At 34.2% G+C, this 27,073-nt stretch overlaps 1 protein-coding gene, 1 long non-coding RNA gene and 1 pseudogene across 3 annotated transcripts; 1 reads left to right on the top strand and 2 right to left on the bottom strand.

Moving 5' to 3' along the window:
• Positions 1–1,387: 1,387 nt before the first annotated feature.
• Positions 1,388–3,238, bottom strand: LOC120175650 (nicotianamine aminotransferase 1-like). 2 transcript variants are annotated; one of them, XM_039182256.1, is made up of 8 exons: positions 3,148–3,210; positions 2,947–3,101; positions 2,526–2,865; positions 2,217–2,435; positions 2,065–2,124; positions 1,836–1,991; positions 1,657–1,750; positions 1,388–1,579 (listed from the first exon to the last, which is right to left on the bottom strand). In XM_039182256.1, exons 1-8 carry the CDS (start codon positions 3,193–3,195, stop codon positions 1,452–1,454), a joined length of 1,200 nt encoding a protein of 399 aa, XP_039038187.1. In that variant the 5' UTR covers positions 3,196–3,210; the 3' UTR covers positions 1,388–1,451. The 2 variants fall into 2 exon arrangements, with proteins under 2 accessions (XP_039038187.1, XP_039038186.1); XM_039182255.1 differs by having other exon boundaries at positions 2,947–3,238.
• A 6,794-nt stretch (positions 3,239–10,032) lies between these two features.
• LOC120175653 lies at positions 10,033–10,741 on the bottom strand. Its single transcript, XR_005521266.1, has 4 exons — positions 10,619–10,741; positions 10,482–10,541; positions 10,251–10,406; positions 10,033–10,171 (listed from the first exon to the last, which is right to left on the bottom strand). It is a non-coding gene; the product is annotated as an uncharacterized LOC120175653 (long non-coding RNA).
• Positions 10,742–11,959: 1,218 nt separating this feature from the next.
• Positions 11,960–27,073, top strand: LOC120175651 (annotated as a pseudogene).

Here is a 27,073-nt window from a genome sequence, read left to right as displayed (position 1 = left end):
TGTAATAAATTAATTTATTATAAAATTGCGTAAAAGTGACGGTGCATGTATTCCGTTAATGAAAGAGTATCAATAATGAGATAACGTAGATTATTATATTGATTATCTTTTCAACATAGTGAAAATTTAATAGCTTAGTCGATATTTTCATTAAAATATTCTAATTTGACGAAAAAGGAAATTGAAAGATAAAATTAATTGAAAAAACAGAATTAAATTGACAAAAATATAAAGGATAAGGATTAAATTTATCATTATACTAATTTTAAACTACCTTTAGATTCCAAACCCCGGAGTATGATATTATGCACTTGAGTCTACAAAAATCTGCAATCTCCTACAGACTTCAATAGTAGTAGGAATCTAAAGGGGAGCAAGGGCCTCGAACCCCCGATAAAATGGTATAATTATGTTTAAGCCCCTTCTAAGAATTAGTTGACATAAAAGTTTATTTTTTGGGATCTACAATAACAATGGCAGCGGTATTCTCATCCGTAAGATCTTCAACAGCGTCAAGATCTACCTCCTAACCTCTCCAATGGAGAAGATTGTAATGACGAGCTCCGATATAGCTAAATCTCGGCCTAGGCAGCAGAATGTTGGGAACAGGACTAGCAAGTACCGTCAATATGACTTCCATTGCCTGTGAGCAGCCTAGTGTGATGTGAACATCATCAAGAGACAAACGATCAGGCAAGTCGTGCGAGAGACGTTCGGAGATAACAATTGAAATTCGCAGAAACACGGCGGAGCATACCTCCTAGTAGGAAGAATACCGATGAATGGAGAGTGGCAATTGAAATTCGCAGAGTGAGAGCATCGGCCACGACTTGTTCAGCAATAGGACAAGTACAGAAGTAAGGGAAGATGCCTGGATCACCATGGCTAAGCAGAATCATTGGTGTTTGATATTCTTTATTGATGGTTTGGCTTGTTATGGTGAAGGTACCTGTGACAGTCGCATCAGCAGACGTGTTTAGCGGCTCATTGCCTCTAAATCTCCATCTCTCGCTTGATTTCTCCATTTTTTTTTCTACTTACTGCTCAGCTTCTCCTTTTCCAAGCACAAGCACTTGGAAATTGCTCCAAGTTTGCACTTGTGTGCAAGGACTGGAATATTTCAAAGGGTCATAAGTAAATTATAATTTTTTACAAGGTTAAAGTATAATTTTTCATCATCTATAAGAAGTTAAAATACGAATAATAATAAATAAATAACAGCAGTGGATATGCCTAAAAGAAGTAACATAAGGTCTTGAATGAAGCAGCCACATAGACCATGACATATAATATAAGTTCTGGGGTTCAAGATAACTAGAGCAACTCCCCTGTTTAATTCAAAAGATCATGTTGTTATTAAGGGAAAGGTTGATTGGTTAACACACAAGTTAACCAGCAAATCGAACTGGGTTATGGAATGCAACGCTTTGTTGTTGATCACACCACACATTTCACCTATTCAATGGCTTCTTGGCATGCCTTCGGCAAAAGTCTTTTACCCTTGCCAAGCCTTCTCGGATAAGAGACGACTCAATAGCGAAGCTAATGCGAAGCCAGTTCTTCATTCCCACTGCTCTCCCTGCATCATTAATTCTTTGTTTGTTAGTCTCAGCAAGTAAATCAACAATGAAAATAACGGAGAAGTTCCAATCTCACCAGGTAGAATAATGACTGATTTTTCTTTAGCTAACTTCAGGCAGAAATCCATATCATCATTTATGCCTTCCAACATCGATACGTTCAGCTTCACCTGCAATGAAAGCTTGCAATACAAGTAAAAATAGTTTACCAGTGTCTATTTAGCATAGATCAGTAACATCGAACAATTCCTTTACCATGACAAACATTGATCCTTCTGGTTTCTTTGGACAAGTTAAGAATGGTATCTCCTCAATTGTGTTATAGCATATATCAGCACATTCCCTAAGCACGCAGATAATGTTTGAGAAAAACTCCTCCTTTGTATTCTCTATAATTTGAGGAATCGCTGCCTGATCCATAAGCTAATGGTTAAAATTGACACATTTACATGTATGACTTGACGAATTATCTTTATTTCCAAACCTGGATAAATGTTGCCGGATCAGCAGAGAAACCAAGGAATCCTATGATCGAATCAATTACCTGATAAGAGTCAATCATATCATTAATAACATATGAATTGCATGTAGCTTCTCATCTTAAACCAGAGAAAGATAAAAGAACTAGAGGCCAACCCCAGATTTTTTAAGAATGCCATTAGGATCTCTTGTGACAAGCCACCCTAGGCGCCAACCAGGAACGATCCATCTCTTTGATATAGACCCCAGGGTGAGAACCGGGACGGTCGACCCGAATACTCGCATTGGCACATACCGAGTGCTTCCGAAGACCAGATTATCATAAGCTTCATCAGCAACAACCAAAATCCCAAGCTTTCTTGCTGTCTCTGCAACCTAGCTTCCAAAAGGAAAAGTGGTCAACATGTTGATTTCAGAACAGTCAACAAATTATTACTCTGAAAGGTAAACAAGCTGTTTTCTAACCTTGTTGAGATGTTCATAGCTGAAGACATTTCCACAAGGGTTGCCTGGGTTTATAATAACCATAGCAACAGTATTCTCATCTGCTAGAGTCTCAATGGCATCAAGATCAACTTCCCAACCTTTTTCAGGAAGAAGATCGTATTGACGCATTTCAAGATGGTTATAAGAACACCAAGTATCATAGTACGGAAAGCCTGGTCTAGGAAGCAAGATATTGGCACCAGGGCGGGAAAGAACTGCCATAACAACTTCTATTGCTTGACAACATCCAATCGTTAGATAAACATCGTCCGGCGATAATTTGTACGGAGTGTCACGGTTGAGGTAATCTGCAATTGCCCTGATGGAATTGAAACCGAACAAAGTTGACCACCATTCATAAACAAACTTCAATAGTAGCAGTTCAAGTTTTGAAACTAACCTTCTTGCCGGAAGAATACCAACGGTGGGCGCATAAAAATTATGCTTACCCGAACGTACGGCATCAACGATGGCATCTTCGGCTGCGGAGGTGGTCCTGAAGTTTGGAAAATGAGAGGGGTCGCCATGAGCAAGAGGAACGACCGAGGAGCTATTATCTTTGTTGATGTTTCCATTTAACAGGTCGAGATATCCTCGCACGGTGGTGGCTGACGCTGCATTCAGCTCCGGCTTCCCTTGAAAACCCCATTTTTTTGCTCCACTCTCCATCTTCCTTGTTGCAATGAGTTCGGAGTTGAGTTAGTTAAGTGGTGCCTCTTCATCAACCCACCATGTACGTACCTTTCAAATGGCTCTAAATTGTACCACCTTATCAAATTTGCACTCAAGAAAACAAATATTGACAATTGGGTACCGACTAATTTTGAGATAGGATCGGTTCACATCGTGTTCTTTTTTTTATTTTATATTTTTAAGATAATTAGAAGAATAAAAAATAAACACTTAAATTTAAAAGTAAAAAATAAAAAAAATCATTGAAAAAATTTAAAAAAAATTCCATAAGTATATTTTTACTCATTCAATTACCTTAAAAAAACTATAAAGCTAAAAATTTTATCCTATGTATAAATAGATCCTAACCTAACTGTTTATAATTCAGTATATACAATATTTATAAATAAATTCATGAATATTATTTTTTTATAATATCATAATAAAAACTACTAGTAAAAAAATTAGAATAAAACACCATGAAATAAAATGAATATAATTGACCTTCACAAATGTAAATATTTTTAATGTCCATATAAATGTCTCTCCATCTTCGTTTTGTTTTATTGTTAATCTTTATTTATAATTTAATATTTTTATTAAGAGATATATTATATTTTCATAGTAAAAGTTAAGATTTAAACTCGCATAAATTGAGATTATATATATATATATATATATAATACCAAGCATAGGAAATTGTTTTTAATATATTTTAAATTTTGTTTTAATTTTTATTTTATGAAAGAGAAAATCTTACAATTTTTATTTCCAAAATCTATTTATACTCTCTTAGGTTAATTATACTGATGTTAGTCAAAAAGTTTAAACTTAGATGTGTACTTATAAACGGTCATATTATGAATACCAACCAAGTAAATTTGATGTAATACAAGGACCAATTCGAATTAATCAGAAGATATTTTTTTAATAAAGATAAAAGGTTTTTGTTTTTTCTGTTTGTTTTTTTTAGGAAACGACATAAGATAAATGATATACTTGCTCTGTTCTAATTAATTTATTATTTGTTGATTATTTATAGAAATTTTAAGAAGTCAAAAAATGTATAAATCATTTTATATAAAAAATTGAAATGATGAAATTCTTTTAAAATATAGAAAATTAGTAATTAAGGGTAAAAATAAAATATAAAAATTATTTTTTATTGTTTCTTCAAAGTGATATTTTAAATAAAATAATTAATGACAAAATAATTACAAAAGGAAAAAAAAATATGGGAATGCAGACGGCTAGAAGCGTGGGCGGTCGGGTGAGGTGATAGTGATAACTCGTATTCTTTCTTTTTAGGGTAAATTATATGAATAATCCTTTTTATTTTTTGTCTGATCGAATTTGATCATTAATTTAAAAATTAAGTATCTTTGATTCTTTAAATTATCAGTTTGTTTGGTTTAAGTCTCTCATCCATTAATTCTCATCAACATCTTAACAAAGTATTACATGACAACTAGAAATTAAAATAAATCCACATGTTCATTAAAAACTGTAAATGTAGACAATTAAAATTGTATTATTCGATTAGTGATATTTTTATTTATTGTAAAGATTAAGAGAAAAATTAATTAAAAAAATAAACTAAAGGGACTAAAAAAGTTTTTTTTCTTTTTTATGACCACCAAGTATAAGGACTATATTTAAAATTTGAAATAGTATATAGAGCCTTAACATATTTAAACCCTTAGGAAACATTGACTTCACAAAATATGACATTACCGCTAAGAATGATATTATCATGATATTTTATTCAAAAAAAATAGAGCCGCCGGATTTTGGATTATTGAATCCAACGCACAGTTGGCAATCACACAACCCACTCCAGTTATTTTATTGCTTATTGGCAAACACACCACACACTCCGATTATTAGTTTGCTGATTGGCGAACGCACCGGCAACTCCAGTTATTTTATTGCTTCTTGGCATGCCTTGGCAAAAGGCTTTTGTAACCCCCTCATACCAATGAGGATAGCCCGATCTGATCTGGAGTGTCACATTTGGGTCACCGGAGCAACCCACCGTAAAAATAGCAGAAATTTTAAAACTTTTCTTTAAAACATGTCAAATCATAAAATGATTTATTATTATTCAGAAATAAAACAGGTTTTTCAAACTCAGAAATAAAATAAAATACAATTACATGCCCCCTAATCACATGTACCGTACTCTGCAAACAGCACCGGAAGAACTCCCTTATTGATGTTGATAGTGGTACGGGTACAATTCTTTTAACCTGCAATGGTGAGTAATAGAGTGAGCTTCGAAAAGCTCAGTAATACATAACTACCAGATGATGTTGCAAGACATGTCAATAAATGGAAAGCCATATCATTTCTTATTTAATCAAACGTATTTCGGTTTTCGGAATAATCTGTAGTTCCACTGGTAGTTCAACGAATAGAAGCCATTAATATCTCAGTTCATAGGAAGCATTCATAGTATCACATTTTCAGGAGATCGAATAGGATGTCTAGTGTGTTCCAAGAGTACAATAAAATCATAATAAGTACATTTATCAAATGACATTTCAGTAAATCTCATAAAATCATACTGAAGTTTAACCTTTGAAACTCATAGTTTAAACCATTCTCTTGTACACCATCCGCAGTTCCCATAACTGCGTCCATAGGGCTTACCTTAAGCACACGGCAAAAAGGAAGCCAACCTAAGGATAGGCTTTGGGGCATGTATCCTTAAGTCCATAAGTTCATAGGGCTTACCCTAAGCACACAGTAAAGGGAGCCAACCTAATGGATCATCTTGGGGCCCGTGAGCCTACCCAAGAGTCACATTAGGTCCGTAAGGTTTACCAACTTGATCAGATCTATACTCTGTAATTCAATCCATCCAAAATTAGTATTTCAAAATACAATTTATGCAGTACGCATAATTTCCATAAATCCGTAATCATCGTTATCATATATCAATGAAAACCAATAATCATATATTAGTCATAGTCCATAAACCATCACCAGTAAGTCGGTGTATCAATAAACAGTAAATCATAGATTTTAATGTACCATATTTCAAAATAGATAAAACAATTAAATAGTACTTAGGGAACACACTAGAGGATCCATGTATTTTTCAGAGGCATTTTGTAGTCATCAGTATGGATAACATGAACTTGTGCAATTTGTTCGGATTCCAGGAATAAGATCTCATTGAAGAGAATTGATTTCTAACCGATCTAATCAGACATTTCAGATTGATACTTTAGAATTCCACTAAGTTTCCATGTGCATCAGGAAAACGTTCAGGAACCTTTATACATAATAATTCTAAATTCAGATTTACTGCGAGTGATTCCATTACCCAAACAATCAGGGGTATTCAAGAATATACTTTGAATTCATAAGATTTCAGCCCAATTGAATCAAATGAGGTATTCAGAATCTTTTCCTTCTGCGTTACTTGCGTTTTCAAACATGGCTGAAGTGATTTTAGATGAAAATATAGAATCGAAGATTCAAGTCATTTACAATCTATGACTATCGATCGTATTATCAAACAACTCGAGTTACAACACTCCCAAACTGATGCATGTCAACAAGTCAATTCATTATCATTCTAGTGTATTCACTCTTTAATACCATAATACAGATCCATAGATCATCCCCATAATCATCGCTGAATAGATCTTCCAACGGTCTTTATTTCATTTCCACGTTTCAACGATATCAGGAAATACGTACGCACTTGATTCATGGTTCATAACCCATAAGGACAATTCATCATGTAATTTCAACAGTGTTTCCAAAGTAATCCAATCATCTAATTAATCCTCAGTCATTGAGGTTACTTAGTTCGTTTAGTAAGCAAGTCTATCCCGGTTACTTTAGAGTTTTCCAGAATAATTCAAACGTTTCTGAATTTCAAATACATGTTGTATTTCCTTTCAGTTCAATTTAGTCATATAATAAAGTCATTCTGGTATTCGTGATTGATTTGTCACACGAATACCCACTTATTAGTACTGTATGCGCTCTAGAGTTTAGCTGAGCCAAGTACTTCAAGAATTATCATCGATCCAAATTTGAGAAGACGAACAAACATTCAAGTGGTACTTATATCATTCAAGTAATGATATAGCACTAGCTTTGGTTGATCACTTAAGTTGCGTTCCATAACTTTTACTGGTAGCACATCATCCATGTTTATTTGGATTTCTTAATTAATCCAAGACATTTACTTATTCTAGGTCATAAGGGTATTTTGGTCATTTTGATGCTCAGTTTTATTCCATTCATTTTAAAGCTCGAGGATATCCACTCATTCCTGAGCTTGGTGATATTCTTGGTCATTTGCATTCTAAGGGTATTCTGGTCATTTTACAGATCCATTGTAGCCCAATAATTCATTCCGTCTGATCTTATTATTAAATTCAAACTTATCATTTATGTCAGTCCCATCGAACTATTCTGACAGATCCGATGTATTTCAATCTTTTCCATCCATCTGATCTTATTATTTAATTCAAACGTATCATCTTTTCCAGTCTTTTTGAATAGTTCTGACAAAAGAAACGCCCTTGATAATTTATTCTCAAATCGAAGATTTCCAGGTTAAAAGTCTTTTCAGATGTTACTAACGAATTATCAGGAATTTTCCATACAAAGGTAGGTATAAACAATCAAATCAGTAATTTATCGGTTTAAGTACAAATTCTCTGGTTACTTTCCCGTTCAGAGTCAACTCGGACTATTTTTACCTTTCAAGGGCATTTTTGTAATTTCCTAACCAAATAATTTCGGTATTAACTCTTAACGAACATACTTATAATTTAGAGATCCTATGGTTAATTGCTTCCTTGAACATTCTCTGATCTTGAAATGATTCCTTAACAGACTTCTAGTATCTTGTATAAACTCTTTTGGGGTTAAAACCAGTTATCCAGAATTTCCAAGTAAAACTAATATTTCTTATGCACATCAATAGTTTTATCAGATCAATATGTCTTTTCAGATTTATTAATCCACTTCCAGGGACAATTCTTCTCATTTTCCAACATAAGGGTAATTTCGTAATTTTACCTAATCGAAATATTCTCATAATTTATCATCTAAGTACCTTTGATGATATAAAATATAAGCTAAAAATCCAGGGCTGATTTCTTTATCACTAATCGCAAACCTGTAATTTAATTCTAACAATTCCTCAATCTCTTATATTAGTCATTTGATCTGTATTCAGTTACAGAATTTCTACCACATTCATATCGAGTGTATAAATTATTTAACTCCACAAAAGTGACCAACATTATCTTATTCATGCATTTACCAATATCAACATGTTCCATAAAGCATAAAGAGGTAGTAAAGTATTACCTCGATTTCCTGTAATACTGATCGACCATTAAATTTCATTCAAACGTCCTCAATCCTTAATTCAACTTCCAATAATTCCTCAAATACATAACAATAAAAAAATTCATAAAAAACGGGGCTTAATTCTGAAAAACGGATCGAATCAGTGATAATTTAGTGAAAAACAGCTTACCGGGTTCGAATTTGACAAAACGGACTTCAGATTTGGATTCAGGACATCGAAAAACATAAAATATTACTCTTGAATTCCAGCTCACCAACTTGATTACTAAAATCTTGTGAAGCCACTATACTATTTAATTACTAAAATCTGGGACTAAATCGATTTGATTTAAACTATCATGGCTTGGGTGATATTTTATTAAAACTAGAGAACAAAGTTGAAACCATATCAAAATGGAGGACTGAAGCTCCAATTTATCCTCCATTCATTATCCACCTTATCAAAACCCACGTGCTATCTCTGTACCCTTCATTTCTTTCCTTGGTAGTTAAAGTTTGATGCACACTTTCTCTATTATTGCAGGCTAGATTTCTTTGTAGCTATATAAAATGTCGTGTTCCCCTTTCCAAAATTTCCCACCCTTTAACGCTGGATGGCGTATGATAATATCATTGGTAAAAAGAGGGGTGCCCGGCTGTTCTGAGGCATCTTAACCTTCATAATTTGTAGAATAAGAACAAATATCCCCACTAATACATCTAGAATTATGAGACCTTCTTTGGGAACACCATCTCTGTAAATCGCTAAACCAGGTTTTTCGAGACCCATCAGAGTTGAGTTTAAACCATCAGACCGGTGGAGGTTCCCAGCGGCGAGACCTATCCACGCATAGACGATAAAAGGCAATGGCTTCCCTCCTTGCCTCCCTAGCACGAACAACCCCTGTTGTCAGTTTGCTACTACACAGTCCCGGAGAATGTGTGAAATAGACTCAACCGCAACACCACATATTGAGCAGCCCGGATCTAAAGCCATCCATCGTCCCACCCTTTCCTCGTTTGTTGGCAATATTTTCTTGCAAATAAGCCACAACAGATATTTAACTCTAGGTAAACTCTTATAATTTGATAAGAGGTTCCAGATGGGCTAGTCGATCTCCTCCAACAACAGTTTTAAGACCAAACCTTTTTACCCTTAGATAATTAGCACAACAAAGCTACACGTATATGATACAAAGTCTTCAACTTCATTTGGTTGCTTTCTTTGTCAGACTCCACATACTTTTGTCTTCATGTTTGATTTTGTATAAAAATTTCCTTCAATTATGGAATGCCAACCCAACAATTTGTCCACTTCTACCCATTATATCATTCTCAATTTGTTTAATAATATAATGATATGATAAAATAATTATTTGCCAACCAACTTCATATCATTTTCCATATCATAATTGAAAGAAATCTAACCCCATATTGGGGTGTGACACTTTTACCCTTGCAAGCCCTTCTTGTAGAAGATGAGACTCAGTGGCAAAAGTAATCTAAGCCCAATTCTCCAATCCCACTGCTCTACCTGGTGGAATGATGACAGAATCTTCTTTAGCTAACTTCAAGCAGAAATCCATATCATCATTGATGTCTTCCAACATTGATAGGTTCAGCTTCACCTGCAATGAAAGCTTACGAGTAAAAATAGTTTACCAGTTTCTATTTAACATGGATCATTAACATGAACAATTCCTTTACCATGACAAACATTGATCCTTCTTGTTACTTTGGACATGTTAAGAATGGTATCTCCTCAATTGTATTATAGCATATATCAGCACATTCGCTTAGCATGCAGATATTGTTTGAGAAAAATTCCCTCTTTGTATTCTCATGGATTCGAGGAATCGCTGCCTGATTCATAAAATTCAATTACCTTCATTGCCTACAGTACATAAACAAAGTATGTTGAATTGTTGATTGCCGAACCTAAATAAATGTTGCCGGCTCAGAAGACATATTGATGTATTCCATGATCGAATCAATTATCTGATGAGAGCTAATGATATCATAAACTCTATCATATGCATGGTATATAGTTGAGTACAAAAGGATTAGAGGCCAACCCCAGATTTTTGAAGAATGCAATTAGGACCACTTGTGACAAGCCACCCTAGGCGCCAACCAGGAACAATCCATCTCTTTGAAATAGACCCCAGGGTGAGAACAGGCACGGTTGATCCGAATACTCGCATCGGCACATACCGAGTGCTTCCGAGTGCGATACTGTCGTAAGCTTCATCAGCAATGATCAAAATCCCAAGCTTTCTTGCTGTCTTTGCAACCTAAGTTCCAAAAAGAAAACAGTGATCAGCATCTCCAACAAATCGTTACGAAAGCGAGTCAAGCGAGTAGAGTATTTTTGAACACCCCTAATTATGAAAACAGTGATCAGCATCTTCAACAGAATTACCCGATTTTTCTATGTCCCGATCGACAGATCCATGAGCTGAGTCAAGCGAGTAGAGTATTTTATAAATCTGACATAAATATTTAATTATACCTTTATATATATACATAATACTCGAATTACAGAACTATAAAGCTGTTTACAAGTGGACATGATAAACAAAACACCAGTCAATGTATGAACTTCATACTTTGTAAAACAGGAAAAAGGAAAACAAATCACTCACTGCTTATGTATATGTTGCTTGAGTTTTTGTGTTTGTTCAATTTTTTTTTAAGTTTTCGGTAATAGCTAGTTACATCTAAGTTGATGGCTGCTTAATTGTCTATTATCCTTTTTTGTAGGTTTAAGAAAGACGAAGGAGAAACACGTGACTTTTTACTGGAAAAGGTATGTGTGTTGATTTGAAGAAGAGGAAGAAGAAGAAGAAGAAGAAGAAGAATTGAAAGACACGTGAGTTTTTTCGATGAGAAGAGGAGGAAAAAGCAAGGGTGTTGATAAGAAGAAGAAGAAGACATGCGAGTTATTTTGATTTTTTAATTATCAATTTAGATTTTTGTTAATGAATTAACAAAAATTAACGGTCGAATATTTTAAATCGAATGAATCGATAATTACACTTAATTAAAAAACGATGACAAAAAAAAATAGCGGCATAGTTTACCCAAAACTAAATTCACGGAAAGTATATAAGACCGGAAACCTCTGTATATTTTTTGAGAAAAAGAGAAGACGTATTGTAGCAATCAAACCGATTAAAATTTGTAAAAAAGAAAAAGAAATGTAACGTGAGCAGAATTCATTGGTTCACGTCACGAACCGATTGAAAACTCAAACTAAAAGGATGGTTGTAGAACTCTCGAGACCCGATCTTCAAATTGACTCATTACACAAGACTCACTGCCTGGTGTGTTTGGTGTCAGTCGATACATAAACGCATTTTAAAGGTCCTAAAAGCCTGTTTTCTCAGTATAGCTCATCGTCTTGAGTTGTAAACATGGCTGATGAATCGCGGTATCCATCGGTTTTCCAGAAAATACATGGCCAGTCCCACTTCATTTCCAGGTTCTCTGCTAATATGCATGCCCGGAATTGTAATGTGATCGGTGGTGCTTACGCAAATGGAGGTGTTCACGCTGCTTTACGCCCATCACATCAAGCCATCGGGTCGGCACCGCCTTTGTGCTCTGTTTCTCCCGTATTTGTGCAAGCTCCATCGGACAAAGGTTTTTCGGGTTTCGTGATCGATTTCCTAATGGGAGGAGTGTCCGCTGCTGTTTCCAAGACAGCGGCTGCTCCGATCGAACGGGCTAAGCTTCTGGTCCAAAACCAGGACGAAATGATCAAAGCCGGACGCCTCTCGGAACCATACAAGGGAATCACCGATTGCTTTACCAGGACGATTAAAGATGGTGTCATTTCTCTTTGGAGATGTTGAAAATTGGCACACCAAATTACATCAATTGTCAACATTATGGGTGGCAATTTGGTGGTATTAATGGGGTGGAAAATTGGTTAAATTTGGCCACCAAATTGTTGAAAATTTTAGATGGTAAAACTATGTAATTAGTCATTGTAATTTAGGGTATTTACAAATTAGTCCTTAAAGCTTCAACTATAAATACCCTAATTCATTTAGCTTTAAAACCATCCCAAAGCATTCTAGCTTTCTTCCAATACTAGAGAGAATTTAGAGAGTTTCTTGAGAGTTGTTTTCTCCTTTTTATCAAGAGAGAATTATCATTTTTTTTCTCCTTGGTAGATCGAGAGAGGTTGTAATTTCTATTTTCTCATAGTGAAATTCTCCTACCGTTGTCCATGGTTTTTACCCTATATTATTCAAGGGTTTTCCACGTAAATTTTGTGTCTCTTTTATCTTCATTTTTATTTTCTCAAATTATCAGTTGCGATTTTGCTCTATCCGATAGCCGTCTTCCGCAATAATTGGTATCACAGCTAGATTAGAGTGTGTAATATCTGCTTATTATCTTTGTGGTTGCCACCAAAATGTGGATCCTCCAACATAAGAAAGTAAGAAGTTATTACCCATTCTTTGAAGGTTCCAGAGAACTATTCACGATAGTGAAATAGTGGGAGCTATCCGTAAACGAAGCAATGACAACGAAATTTGATATTGAAAAGTTCAATGGGAGAAATTTCTCATTGTGGAAATTGAAGATGAAGGTCATCCTGAAGAAAGACGGTTGTCTAGCAGCTATCAGCGAAAGGCTAGTAGATTTCACAGACGACAACAAATGGATCGAAATGGACGGAAATGCTATGGCAAACTTCCATCTAGCATTAGAAGATGAAATATTGTCAAGTATCGAGGATAAGAAGACAGCTAAGGAGATATGGGATCATCACACCAAACTGTACGAGGCCACATCGTTGCACAATAAAATTTTCCTTAGAAAATTGTACACTCTTCGTATGCCTGAATCTACTTCAGTGACGGAGCACTTAAATACACTGAACACTTTATTTTCTCAGCTTACATCCTTAAGCTGTAAAATAGGAGAACAAGAACGTGTTGAACTTCTACTTCAAAGTCTACTTGATTCATATGATCAACTCATCATCAACTTGACAAACAGTAATGTCACCAGTCTAGTCTTCGATGACGTTGCAGCTACTGTTCTACAAGAAGAAAATCGGCACAAGAACAAGGAAGACAGACAAGTAAATTTGCAACAAGCAGAAGCGTTGACAACGATGACAACGATGAGAGGGAGATCAACATAACGTGGCCAAAGCAGCAGTCACAAACATGGTAGATCGAAGTCGAGAAGCAAGAAGAATTTAAAGTGTTACAACTGTGAAAAGAAGGGTCACTTGAAGAAGGATTGTTTGAGTCTAAATAAAAACTCCAATCCACAAGGCAATATCGCAAACACTTCAGATGATGGAGATGCTCTATGCTGTGAAGCGTCAACCACCGTGGAAGGAGAAAATGATTTGCAGATATATGGCTCATTGATTCGGGAGCAACATATCACATGACCTCAAGAAGATAATGGTTCCATCATTATGAACCTATCTTAGGAGGATCTGTGTATAGTTGCAATGATCATGCCTTAGAGATCGTTGGCGTGGGAACCATCAAATTGAAGATGTATGATGGAACAATTAAAGTTGTTCGAGATGTGCGGCACGTGAAAGGTCTGAAGAAAAATTTATTATCCTACGGATTGTTGGATAATAATGCTAGCAAGATTGAAACACAAAAAGGAATCATGAAGGTGTTCCGTGGAGCGCTTGTGGTACTGAAAGGTGAAAAGATAGTTGCAAACTTGTACATACTGAAGGGAGAGACATTGCTAGAAGCAGAAGCCTCTGTTGCCTCATGTAGTTCAGATTCTGCAATGCTATGGCATAAGAAACTTGGACACATGTCAGAACAAGGAATGAAAGTCCTTGTGGAGCAAAAACTACTTCCAGGCTTAACAAAGGTATCACTTACTTTATGTGAGCATTGCATAACAAGTAAGCAGCACCGGTTGAAATTCAACACATTAAATTCTAGAGGCAAAAGTGTTCTAGAACTGGTTCACTCTGACGTATGGAAAGCACCAGTTACATCCCTAGGCGGAGCAAAATATTTTGTCTCATTTATTGATGACTACTCTAGGAGATGTTGGGTGTACCCTATTAAGAAGAAGTCCGATGTGTTTTCAACTTTCAAAAACTTCAAAGCGCGGGTGGAACTTGATTCTGGAAATAAAATCAAGTGTTTCAGAACATATAATGGAGGAGAATACACAAGTGAAGAATTTGATGACTTTTGCAGGAAAGAAGGCATCAAAAGACAGTTCACAGTGGCGAACACTCCTCAACAAAATAGAGTGGCAGAGCGGATGAACATAACCTTGTTAGAAAGAACAAGAGCAATGTTGAGGGATGCAGGCCTAGAAAAATCATTCTGGGCAGAAGCAGTCAATACCGCCTGTTATTTGGTGAATCGAGCTTCATCAACTGCAATAGAGCTGAAGACACCAATGGAGATGTGGACTGGAAAACCAGCTGATTATTCAAACCTCCATATATTTGGAAGTATAGAGTACGTGATGTACAACTCCCAAGAAATTTCAAAGTTGGATCCAAAATCCAGGAAATGCAAATTCTTGGGGTATGCTGATGAAGTAAAGGGGTATCGCTTGTGGGATCCCACTGCCCGCAAAGTGATCATTAGTAGAGATGTTATCTTTGTAGAAGATAAACTACAAAGAAAAGAAGACGCTGATAGCGCTGAAAAGTCAGAGACTACTCAGATACATGTGGAAAAAGAGTTTGAAGAAGGAGATTCTTCTGAAGCAGAACCAACACATGATGAACAATAACCAGAGAGTTCTGAAGCTCCAACAACTCGTCAATCAGATCGTGTGAGAAGTCTTCCCAATTGGTACTCAGATTATGTTATAGAAGGTAATATTGCATACTTTCTTTTAACAGAGGACGGTGAGCCATCAACATACCAGGAGGCAATAAACAGCTCAGATGTTTCACTGTGGATGATGGCGATGCAAGAAGAAATCGAAGCCCTTCATAAAAATAATACATGGGACCTTGTCTGTAACACCCCAACTCGTACCCGACCCGAATACAAGTCTGAGGTGTCACATTGACTTTTCAAAGTTTGACTCTTTTGAAAAATAGAGAAATTTAAAACTTTGTTTAAAGCAAAATACGTTAATTTACATAAAAATGACCACAAAATACAACTCCATCAGAGTACTCGTAATTAACGACTTATTACATGCCAACACTCTATACACACCAAAATACATACTTTGTCAATTACTTCTGATCTGATCTTCTAGTAATAATACTATCCTTGCTACTTCTATTCTTGCTCTTCACGTTTTTTGGTACCTACGTGTAAATCACTTACACGCTAAGTCATAGACTTAGTGAGGCAATAAATAAACATGTAACAGTAGATTTCATGAATATGCATTCTTACCATTTAATCATAACATTTCAATATGCATGTATATATTTCAATATGCATTCTTACCATTTAATCATAACATTTCAATATGCATGTATATATTTCAATATGACATATATATACATCATGTCATGCATATGTGAAACTTACCTTCTTGTATCACTTTCACTTTAATTTATCTTTCAATTGTATTGCCCATGTATATTATTGAGAATAGAGGATGTGAGTACACTGAGGTTGTACACACATATGTTGTCACCACAACTCGTATCCCGAATGACCTATCATCCCGAAGGATGTCATCTGTGTCCAGAAGGACCTGTCATCCCGAAGGATGTAATCTGTGTCCCGTAGGACCTATCATATATCTTATAGGACATATGTAACCCTCGACTCTTGTCATGCCAACCATACCTATAACTCTCGTATCATATACTATGGACATTTATTATGAATACATTTCTCATCACTTGTTCTTTCTCTTCTGTCACATACCACATGTATGTGTAACCATGTATTTCATATCATATCACATGTATCACGTATTACATATTCATATGTCATTTCATATCATATCACATGTATCACGTATTGCATATTCATATATCATTTCATACAATCACATAGCTTATCTTATTTCACATTGGTCATGTCTCATAGCATATATCACATATGTTTCATACTCTTATATTTATGCATATCATGTATTCATGTACATGTAAAAATCACATATCAAATAACATTTTAGGAGTCACTTCTTACCATAGTAACTCCATCATTGGCTCATCGCAAGCCAATGTTCATTCAATAATATAAGTAAAATTAAAATTGCACTCACCTTAGCCTTACTTTGATTCGATTATAATCCTTTGATTATTCCGGAACTTGTTTAGGCTCAATATCTACATAAATATATCATTTCAAAACAACTATCAGAAGCCTAAACTTTAAACTTGATGTTAATAACTTAAACCGATTTAATGAATCAAATTCCATTTTTTTCATTTAGGGGGGAATCGATACCCCCCCCCAGGGGGAATCTGTTCCCGGGTAATCGATACCCCCAGGGGGGAATCTGTTCCCCCTGCACATACTGGAATTTTCGTCCAAGAGGGGGAATCGATTCCCTTCATAGGGAATCGGTTCCCTCTACCCATAAATTATATTTTAACCCCGAAAATCATCAATTCTTCACTTAATTCTTCTATTTTAAACCCCTATCATGTCATTAAACTCAACTACCATTACTTAAACCAACTTATATCCATGAAAATCATCTATAACTTCAAAATTCTATCCTTCATATGTAATTCAAGAATCATACTCAAATTTCAATATGTTCTAAATACAATTCTAACACTTCATATTCCTTAATTAGCATGATGACAAGTCAAATTTAACTTCAAATTCAACTTATCAACTCTTTTCCATGATTTCATATAAAAACTCGTTTTCTTAAATCTCTTATAACTTCTTCATCTTTTGATTATAAGACAACTTAAGCTTAGTTATCATCTAATGATCAAAACCTAACCTTTAATTTAACAAATAATCAACAAATCAGAAAACCCTTACCTTTGCCTAGCTTCCACGGTGGGGAGAAGAAGAAAGGAAGAAGAAAGAGTTTTCAGATAACTCTTTCCCCTACCCCCACATGATTCATTCATTTTATTGGAGAAAAAATATCTTTAATGCTAAATGACCATTTTGCCCTTTAATTCTTTGGATAATTACTATAAACTTTTAGGAAATATTTTTGAACAAATCATTGAACTATTCAATCATCTTACTTTAATCACCAAATTCTGAAACTTTACAATTTAATCACTAACCCGTATTTTGGGATGTTACAAATCTCTCCCCCTTAAGAAAATTCGTCCTCGAATTTTCACTGTACAAATAGATGGGAACTGTCTACTTATATCATATTTGTACTTTTATATTATACTACAGATCCACCTCTTTTAAAGATCCATAAGGTCCAATGAATGTAGGACTGAGCTATATTATACAGAGAATCTTATTCGGAACAAGACATTAATAAATACTTTATCACTTATCTAGAAATTCCATTTTTTTTAACTATATATATAGAGCTTATGTTAACTATCCACTATCTTAATTTTTTTTTCACTTTTCTTCAACTTCTTTGATCCAATCCGTCCATACAAAATCTCAATATTTCTATTCATTTAACTTAATAGTTTCCAACATTTCTTTTACACAATGTCACAAAAAAAACTATTTTGATATATTTCTTTACTTGCGAACCTACTACTCATTAAACAAACTCAATAATAACTCTTCATATGACAACATTTTCTGACTTTAAATCTTTAACTTTCCCTTTGTGGTTGTAATTACTAAACTTATTTTCAATCAACAAGGAATTACATTCATTTCTATCTTTTCACTCATTCGATTCTACACCTTTTAATCTTTATAAATTCGTATAAATATAATGTCGCTCATCATGGAAATAATAAGGTTCCATCCATACGGTAATCTCAATCCTTATCACTCAACATCATGAGTCCGTTGATTTCTTTCATCAATCTCTAATGACTTACAACATAAACCAAACATTTATTCTTATACCATCTTCATCCAAATTATTATACACATTTCTTTCTAAATTTTACTCATATCAATCTTGAAATTGATGTCAATACTCTTTTTATCATCTCAAAAGTAACATGCTTATCTTTAACAACTTGATTAGAGAGAATACTATCATTCAAATATATCTCAAGTTTCCTTCATACATATAAATAAATCCTTATCTCTTTTACTATATTTACATGGTTAAGAAACACAACCTTAAACCAATACATGTTACACTTGGTTAACTTAGTCTGACATTCTTTTTTCGATCTTTTAAACTCTATTATACTCTCCCCTTTGCATTATTTTTTTTCTAATACGATATTTTAAAAAAAATTATCGTCTTCATAAAATTCAATTTATTTCTGTCTCAAGTCTGCCTAATACTTCTGTCGATTAGATGTCATCTTGAAATTATCTTAAATTATCTTTACTTTATCCTCAACCACTTTCAATAAATCCTGGAAAATAAAATTCTGATCCGTTAACTTGAACCAAATTAATGATGTCCGACGTTTTCTCCCAAATAAAACTTCATACAGAGTCATATTAATGCTCAATTGATAATTATTATTATAGACAAATTCTACTAAAGGTAAATAATTTTCCCATGATTCTTTGAACTCAATCATACATACCCTTTTTAAAGTATGAATAATCTGTTAAACTCACTATTTGTCTATGCATAGATATCAATGCTACAATTAATTTAAATTCCTAAGACATTTTCAAAGATTTCCACAACTTTGAGATAATCTTAAATCTTTATCAGATATAATTAAGACATACAATTTACAAAATCCAACAATCTTTTCATATAACCTTACATACTTATCCAAGAAATATTTACCTCGGTATGATAAAGGATACTAACTTAATCAGTTTCTTCATAAACCTCCAAATTTAGTCTCTACTGAAATTCTGATACAAAATTCATAACTCTTTATCCTTTCCACTTAGAATTGAAAAATTCTTATTTTTATACCAAACTTATAATTTACACCTTATCATAGCCCTTTTCATTCTTAAACCTTTAAACTCTATCATTTAATTTCCTTATCTCTTTATTCCTTCACAGATCAAAATCTCCTTGTAATCTAAATCATTTCATTCATTTTTTTTACTCCATTACGTTTTTCATATCTATATGAAAAACATCATAATAACACTTATACTTATATTTGATTACTAATATTTATCACATTTTCATAACCTTAATATTTAACATTATTTTCACATAACTTTATTCTTTATCCTTTCTTATACTTGCATTATTTTTATTTCTCAAAGCGACTTTTAAAACCTGTAAATACTCTTCTCATTGCCTGAATCATATATATATATATATAGGATCCACATACCTAACCATATTCAAATCCATATCATACTTGATTAATTCACTTTATATTTTCTTCCAATCAGAATTATCTCAACAATAGTTTACTTAACTTATCAAATCCACATTCATTCTCATGTATCAAGAAATTTTATTTGTTCACTCTCAGCATTTCAACATCTTCCATCTTATACAATAATTACTGACATATCTATTTTTTTTAACTTTTTCCGAAACAATATTCACATCAATAAATCTTTCATTATTCCCATTACAACATTTATTTACCATATTTTAGCTCAACTGCATAGCAACTAAATTATCTCATCTAAATTCTCCACTTTATAATAGTGAATATCCTTTAACATTATTTAATAGCACCTTAATTTTTTTAAACGAAATCTTTAATTTTTAATCTAGGGTACAACCCTTATCCACTCAATCATATACCATATTTTCAATCAAATTATTATATATATATATATATATATATATATATTTTCCAATGATATCTTACTCAACTTTTCAAACTTGGACTTTTACTCACACGCAATATTATTTCTCTGATTAAAAATCGAACATTATAACTTCCTTTATCTTATAAATTGTTCACCGACTTACTCATTCTTAAACTTTTCTATTATTCTATATCTTCTCTTGAACATTCATATCCTTATCTCACATACACATACTTAAACTTATTTATATCCCTTTAAAATAATTTTTTTCTTCAATTTTTATAACTTCTAACAGAGCTTTTAACCCAATTCACAAAGATTGTCTTTAACCCTGACTTATCATCAATTAAGTCCTTATTTAATATTCAAATATCAGACCCTACCGCTTTAGTCTGTCTGACTCTCATCTGATTTGATTCTCTGGTGGAGAATGCAACTAATTCATATCTGGTTTGAAGTTGAAAGCTAGAATCTATATCTTTCTTTAATGGTGCTTAACTCTATTAAACACTAATTCTCTTAATCATCTGAAATTTTTTGTTCTCCAATCCTTTTATTCTTAGCTCTCTATAGAATTTTAATGCGATTAATCATTTCTTGAATTGAGAACAATTTCAAAACCAGTAACACTCTTTTAATTTAAGGCGCAAGCCCTAAACAACCAATCACATGTTCTTCCTTATCATTCCTAATCAAAATTAACACAACAATAAATCTGTTTAACTTATTAAACTTATACTCATACACATGCATGTGTAACTTCTTTGTTAATCTCATATATTCGATCTTCATTTGTTTTATGAACTGATCATTCATTTACTTATTCATAAATTCTTCTACAATTGATAACCACGTCACTTGATATTTTAACATTCTTATGGTGACATTTATTCACCATACTTCTAGCTTACCTACGTAGTAATAAAACTACTCAATTTAACTTCTCCACTTTGGAGAAATGAAAATTTTCTAATATTATCTTCCTACCATTTAATCAAATTTCCATAACAATGGAACATTTCTCAAATTCACCCTTAAACTTGGGTGTTCTCAACTCTTTTCAATACATTAATTCTATTAATTATAGAAGTATAAAATTAAAACACATCATAATATCATTCAACATCATGAATCACTCTCTAATCTTATACAGACATTCCCTGAGGTTTTCGCTCTTCTCCCTGCCTGGCCAGGGCAGGTGAATGCTATTACCTTCAGGTCTATCACCTTGTGTTTCACTTTAGAAACTCTTATGATCATATATCTAATATAACATAGTATTTTAATTCTATTAGCAAGACAGTACACTTACTATTCCATCAGATCAGAAGTTTTCACTATTTTGTTGGCATGTATACCTTATAAAACGCTCTAGACTCCGGTTTATGCCGAGAATCGACTAAACCTTAGCTCTGATGCTATTAAATGTAACACCCCAACCCATACCCGACCCGAATACAAGTTCGAGGTGTCATATTGACTTTTCAAAGTTTGACTCTTTTGAAAAATAGAGAAATTTAAAACTTTGTTTAAAGCAAAATACATTAATTTACATAAAAATGACCACAAAATACAACTCCATCAGAGTACTAAAATTAACGACTTATTACATGCCAACACTCTATACACACCAAAATACACACTTTGTCAATTACGTCTGATCTGATCTTCTAGTAAGAATATTGTCCTTGCTACTTCTATTCTTGCTCTTCACATTTTTTGGTACCTACGTGTAAATCACTTACACGCTGAGTCATAGACTTAGTGAGGCAATAAATAAACATGTAATAATAGATTTCATGAATATGCATTCTTACCATTTAATCATAACATTTCAATATGCATTCTTACCATTTAATCATAACATTTCAATGTGCATGTATATATTTCAATATGACATATATATACATCATGTCATGCACATGTGAAACTTACCTTCTTGTATCACTTTCACTTTAATTTATCTTTCAATTGTATTGCCCATGTATATTATTGAGAATAGAGGTATGCGAGTACACTGAGGTTGTGCACACATATGCTGTCACCACAGCTCGTATCCTGAAGTACCTATCATCCCGAAGGATGTCATCTGTGTCCCGAAGGACCTGTCATCCCGAAGGATGTAATCTGTGTCCCGTAGGACCTATCATATATCTTATAGGACATATGTAACCCTCGACTCTTGGCATGCCAACTATACATATAACTCTCGTATCATATACTATGGGCATTTATTATGAATACATTTTTCATCACTTGTTCTTTCTCTTCTGTCACATACCACATGTATGTGTAACCATGTATTTCATATCATATCACATGTATCACGTATTACATATTCATATATCATTTCATATCATATCACATGTATCACGTATTGCATATTCATATATCATTTCATATAATCACATAGCTTATCTTATTTCACATTGGTCATGTCTCATAGCATATATCACATATGTTTCATACTCTTATATTTATGCATATCATGTATTCATGTACATGTAAAAATCACATATAAAATAACATTTTAGGAGTCACTTCTTACCATAGTAACTCCATCATTGGCTCATTGCAAGCCAATGTTCATTCAATAATATAAGTAAAATTAAAATTGCACTCACCTTAGCCTTGCTTTGATTTGATTATAATCCTTTGATTATTCCGGAACTTGTTTAGCCTCAATATCTACATAAATATATCATTTCAAAACAACTATCAGAAGCCTAAACTTTAAACTTGATGTTAATAACTTAAACCGGTTTAATGAATCAAATTCCATTTTTTCATTTAGGGGGGAATCGATACCCCCCAGGGGGAATCTGTTCCCCCTGCACATACTAGAATTTTTGTCCAAGAGGGGGAATCGATTCCCTTCATAGGGTATCAGTTCCCTCTACCCAGAAATTGTATTTTAACCCCGAAAATCATCAATTCTTCACTTAATTCTTCTATTTTAAACCCCTATCATGTCATTAAACTTAACTACCATTACTTAAACCAACTTATATCCATGAAAATCATCTATAACTTCAAAATCCTATCCTTCATATGTAATTCAAGAATCATACTCAAATTTCAATATGTTCTAAATACAATTCTAACACTTCATATTCCTTATTTAGCATGATGACAAGTCAAATTTAACTTCAAATTCAACTTATCAACTATTTTCCATGATTTCATATAAAAACTCGTTTTCTTAAATCTCTTATAACTTCTTCATCTTTTGATTATAAGACAACTTAAGCTTTCCTTAAGCTTAGTTATCATCTAATGATCAAAACCTAACCTTTAATTTAACAAATAATCAACAAATCAGAAAACCCTTACCTTTGCCTAGCTTCCACGGTGGGGAGAAGAAGAAAGGAAGAAGAAAGAGTTTTCAGATAACTCTTTTCCCTACCCCCACATGATTCATTAATTTTATTGGAGAAAAAATATCTTTCATGCTAAATGACCATTTTTCCCTTTAATTCTTTGGATAATTACTATAAACTTTTAGGAAATATTTTCGAACAAATCATTGAACTATTCAATCATCTTACTTTAATCACCAAATTCTGAAACTTTACAATTTAATCACTAACCTGTATTTTTGGATGTTACATTGTGCCACTACCACAAGGAAGGAAGCCAATTGGTAACAAATGGGTTTTCAAAATCAAGCGAAATGGTGACGATCAAGTGGAGAGGTATCGTGCAAGACTGGTGGTTAAAGGATATGCTCAGAAAGAAGGTATTGTTTTTAATAAAAAAATTTCTCCTGTGGTTCGACTAACAACAGTTCGAGTAGTCTTGGCAATGTGTGCTACATTGAATTTACATTTGGAACAGCTAGATGTTAAAACAGCTTTTCTTCATGGAAATCTTGAAGAAGAGATTTATATGCTCCAGCCTGAAGGTTTTGAAGAAGACGAAAAGAAGAACTTGGTTTGCAGGTTGAACAAATCTCTGTACGGTCTAAAGCAGGCGCCGATGTGTTGGTATAAGAGATTTGATTCCTTCATTATGTGCCTTGGATACAACAGACTTAATACAGACCCTTGTGCTTATTTCAAGAGGTCTGGTGATAACGATTTTGTTATATTGCTGTTGTATGTGGATGATATGTTGGTTGCAGAACCCAACAAAGATCATATTGAAGAATTGAAGGCACAACTGGCTAGGGAATTTGAAATGAAGGACTTGGGATCAACAAACAAGATTCTAGGGATGCAAATTCACCGAGACAGAAGTAATAGGAAGATTTGGCTTTCACAAAAGAATTACTAGAAGAAAATCTTGTCACGATTTAGCATGCAAGATTGTAAGCCAATTTCTACCCCTCTTCCTATTAACTTCAAATTATCCTCCAGTATGAGTCCTAGCAGTGAAGAAGAGAGGATGGATATGTCTCGAGTACCGTATGCATCAGCAGTGGGAAGTTTAATGTTCGCTATGATATGCACAAGACTAGACATTGCACAAGCAGTGAGAGTGGTTAGTCGGTACATGGCGAATCTAGGCAAAGAGCATTGGAATATTGTAAAGAGGATCCTAAGATACATCAAAGGGACCTCAAATGTTGCATTATGTTACGGAGGATCAAACTTACTAATCAATGGGTATGTAGATTCTGACTATGCAGGGGATTTGGATAAAAGCAAATCTACTACAGGATATGTGTTCAAAGTTGCTGGTGGAGTTGTAAGCTGGGTTTCAAAATTGTAGTCAGTTGTGGCTACATCCACAACAGAGGCAGAATATGTAGCAACTACACATGCCAGTAAAGAAGCAATTTGGTTGAAGATGCTATTGGAGGAGCTTGGGCACAATCAAGAGTATGTCTCTCTGTTTTGTGACAGTCAAAGCGCCTTGCATCTAGCAAGGAATCCAGAATTTCATTCAAGGACTAAGCACATACGAGTTCAATACCATTTCATTCGTGAAAAGGTGGAAGAAGGAACGGTAGATATGCAGAAGATCCATACCAAAGACAACATAGCAGATTTCATGACGAAGGCAATCAATGCTGATAAATTTACCTGGTGTCGATCCTCCTGTGGCATGTCAGAAACGTAAGCAACATGAAAGGTATAAGGTAGAAAGAATGGTGTGAAGATATGATTGTTCCAATCAAATCTTCAAGTGGGAGATTGTTGAAAATTGGCACACCAAATTACATCAATTGTGAACATTATGGGTGGCAATTTGGTGGCATTAATGGGGTGGCAAAATTGGTCAAATTTGGCCACCAAATTGTTGAAAATTTTGGATGGTAAAACTATTCAATTAGTCATTGTAATTTAGGGTATTTACAAATTAGTCCTTAAAGCTTCAACTATAAATACCCTAGCTCATTTAGCTTCAAAACCATCCCAAAGCATTCTAGCTTTCTTCCAATACTAGAGAGAATTTAGAGAGTTTCTTGAGAGTTATTTTCTCCTTTTTATCAAGAGAGAATTATCATTGTTTTTTCCTTGGTAGATCGAGAGAGGTTGTAATTCCTATTTTCTCATAGTGAAATTCTTCTACCGTTGCCCGTGGTTTTTACCCTATATTATTCAGGGGTTTTCCACGGAAATTTTGTGTCTCTTTTATCTTCATTTTTATTTTCTCAAATTATCAGTTGCGATTTTGCTCTATCCGATAGCCGTCTTCCGCAACAGGAGATGCAACACGGCTAATGTCATCAGATACTTCCCAACGCAGGTTCATTTGTAACTGCTTTCATTGCCTTCTCTTTCTCCTTCAGTCTGTTTCTCCTGTTTATAGCTTGATTATTTTACATTTTTTTATCCCAGGCTCTGAACTTTGTGTTCAAGGATTACTTTAAGAGGATGTTCAACTTCAACAAGGATAGAGATGGGTACTGGAAATGGTTTGCGGGGAACTTGGCATCTGGTGGTGCTGCTGGTGCTTCGTCGCTTCTGTTTGTTTACTCACTGGATTATGCTCGTACACGCTTGGCCAATGATAATAAGATTGCTCAAAAGGGTGGTCAGAGACAGTTCAATGGTTTGATCGATGTCTACAAGAAAACCATCAAATCCGACGGCATTGCTGGTCTATACCGTGGATTCAATATCTCTTGTGTTGGAATCATTGTGTACCGTGGACTCTACTTTGGAACGTATGATTCTCTCAAACCTGTTGTCTTGGTTGGTAAATTGCACGTACGTTAGTAGTAAATTTTGCCTCCGAGTTTTATCTTTTAATGTTGAGTAAAACATAGTCTCTGATGATTCTGTTTATTTGGGATATTTTTATAGGATAATTTCTTGGCATGTTTCTTGATGGGTTGGGGTATCACAATCGGTGCTGGACTAGCATCTTATCCTATCGATACCGTCCGAAGAAGAATGATGATGACATCCGGAGAAGCAGTCAAGTTCAAGAGCTCATTGGACGCATTTTCTCATCAAGAATGAAGGTGCGAAATCGTTGTTCTAAGGTGCCCGTGCAAACATTCTGCGTGTTGTTGCGGGTCCCGGTGTGCTGGCATGCTATGACAAACTGCAAGTGATCTTTGGTAAGAAATATGGATCGGATGGCGGCGGCTAATGTTATATCACATCATAGAGTATGATGATAATGGTTACTGGTATACATGAAAATGGTGGTTGAATTATGAGTGTTACATGTCTTTTAGTTCCAAGACCACATGCCTGAATATTGTAACAATGAAAAATAATGCTCTGCTTTTCAAACGCCTCGAGAAAAACAGATACTTGGGTTGTTCCAGCAACGGGCTTGGTTTAAAAAAGAAAAAGAAAGAAA

The sequence above is a fragment of the Hibiscus syriacus genome, unplaced genomic scaffold (genome assembly GCF_006381635.1).
Source record: "Hibiscus syriacus cultivar Baekdansim isolate YM2019G1 unplaced genomic scaffold, ASM638163v2 tig00112206_pilon, whole genome shotgun sequence".
Taxonomy (NCBI): Eukaryota; Viridiplantae; Streptophyta; class Magnoliopsida; order Malvales; family Malvaceae; genus Hibiscus; species Hibiscus syriacus.
Note: the sequence above shows the minus strand (reverse complement) of the source record. Positions and strands in the feature narration are given on the sequence as shown.

Bases quoted from the DNA above. Each gene is read 5' to 3' on its own strand.
- LOC120175650 (XM_039182255.1), bottom strand. From the start codon at position 3,215: ATGGAGAGTGGAGCAAAAAAATGGGGTTTTCAAGGGAAGCCGGAGCTG. The intron at 1,751-1,835 runs GTAAAGGAATTG...CTTTCATTGCAG, and splicing joins AAGGATCAATGTTTGTCATG to GTGAAGCTGAACGTATCGAT. The intron at 1,580-1,656 runs GTGAGATTGGAA...TTAATGATGCAG, and splicing joins ATCAGTCATTATTCTACCTG to GGAGAGCAGTGGGAATGAAG.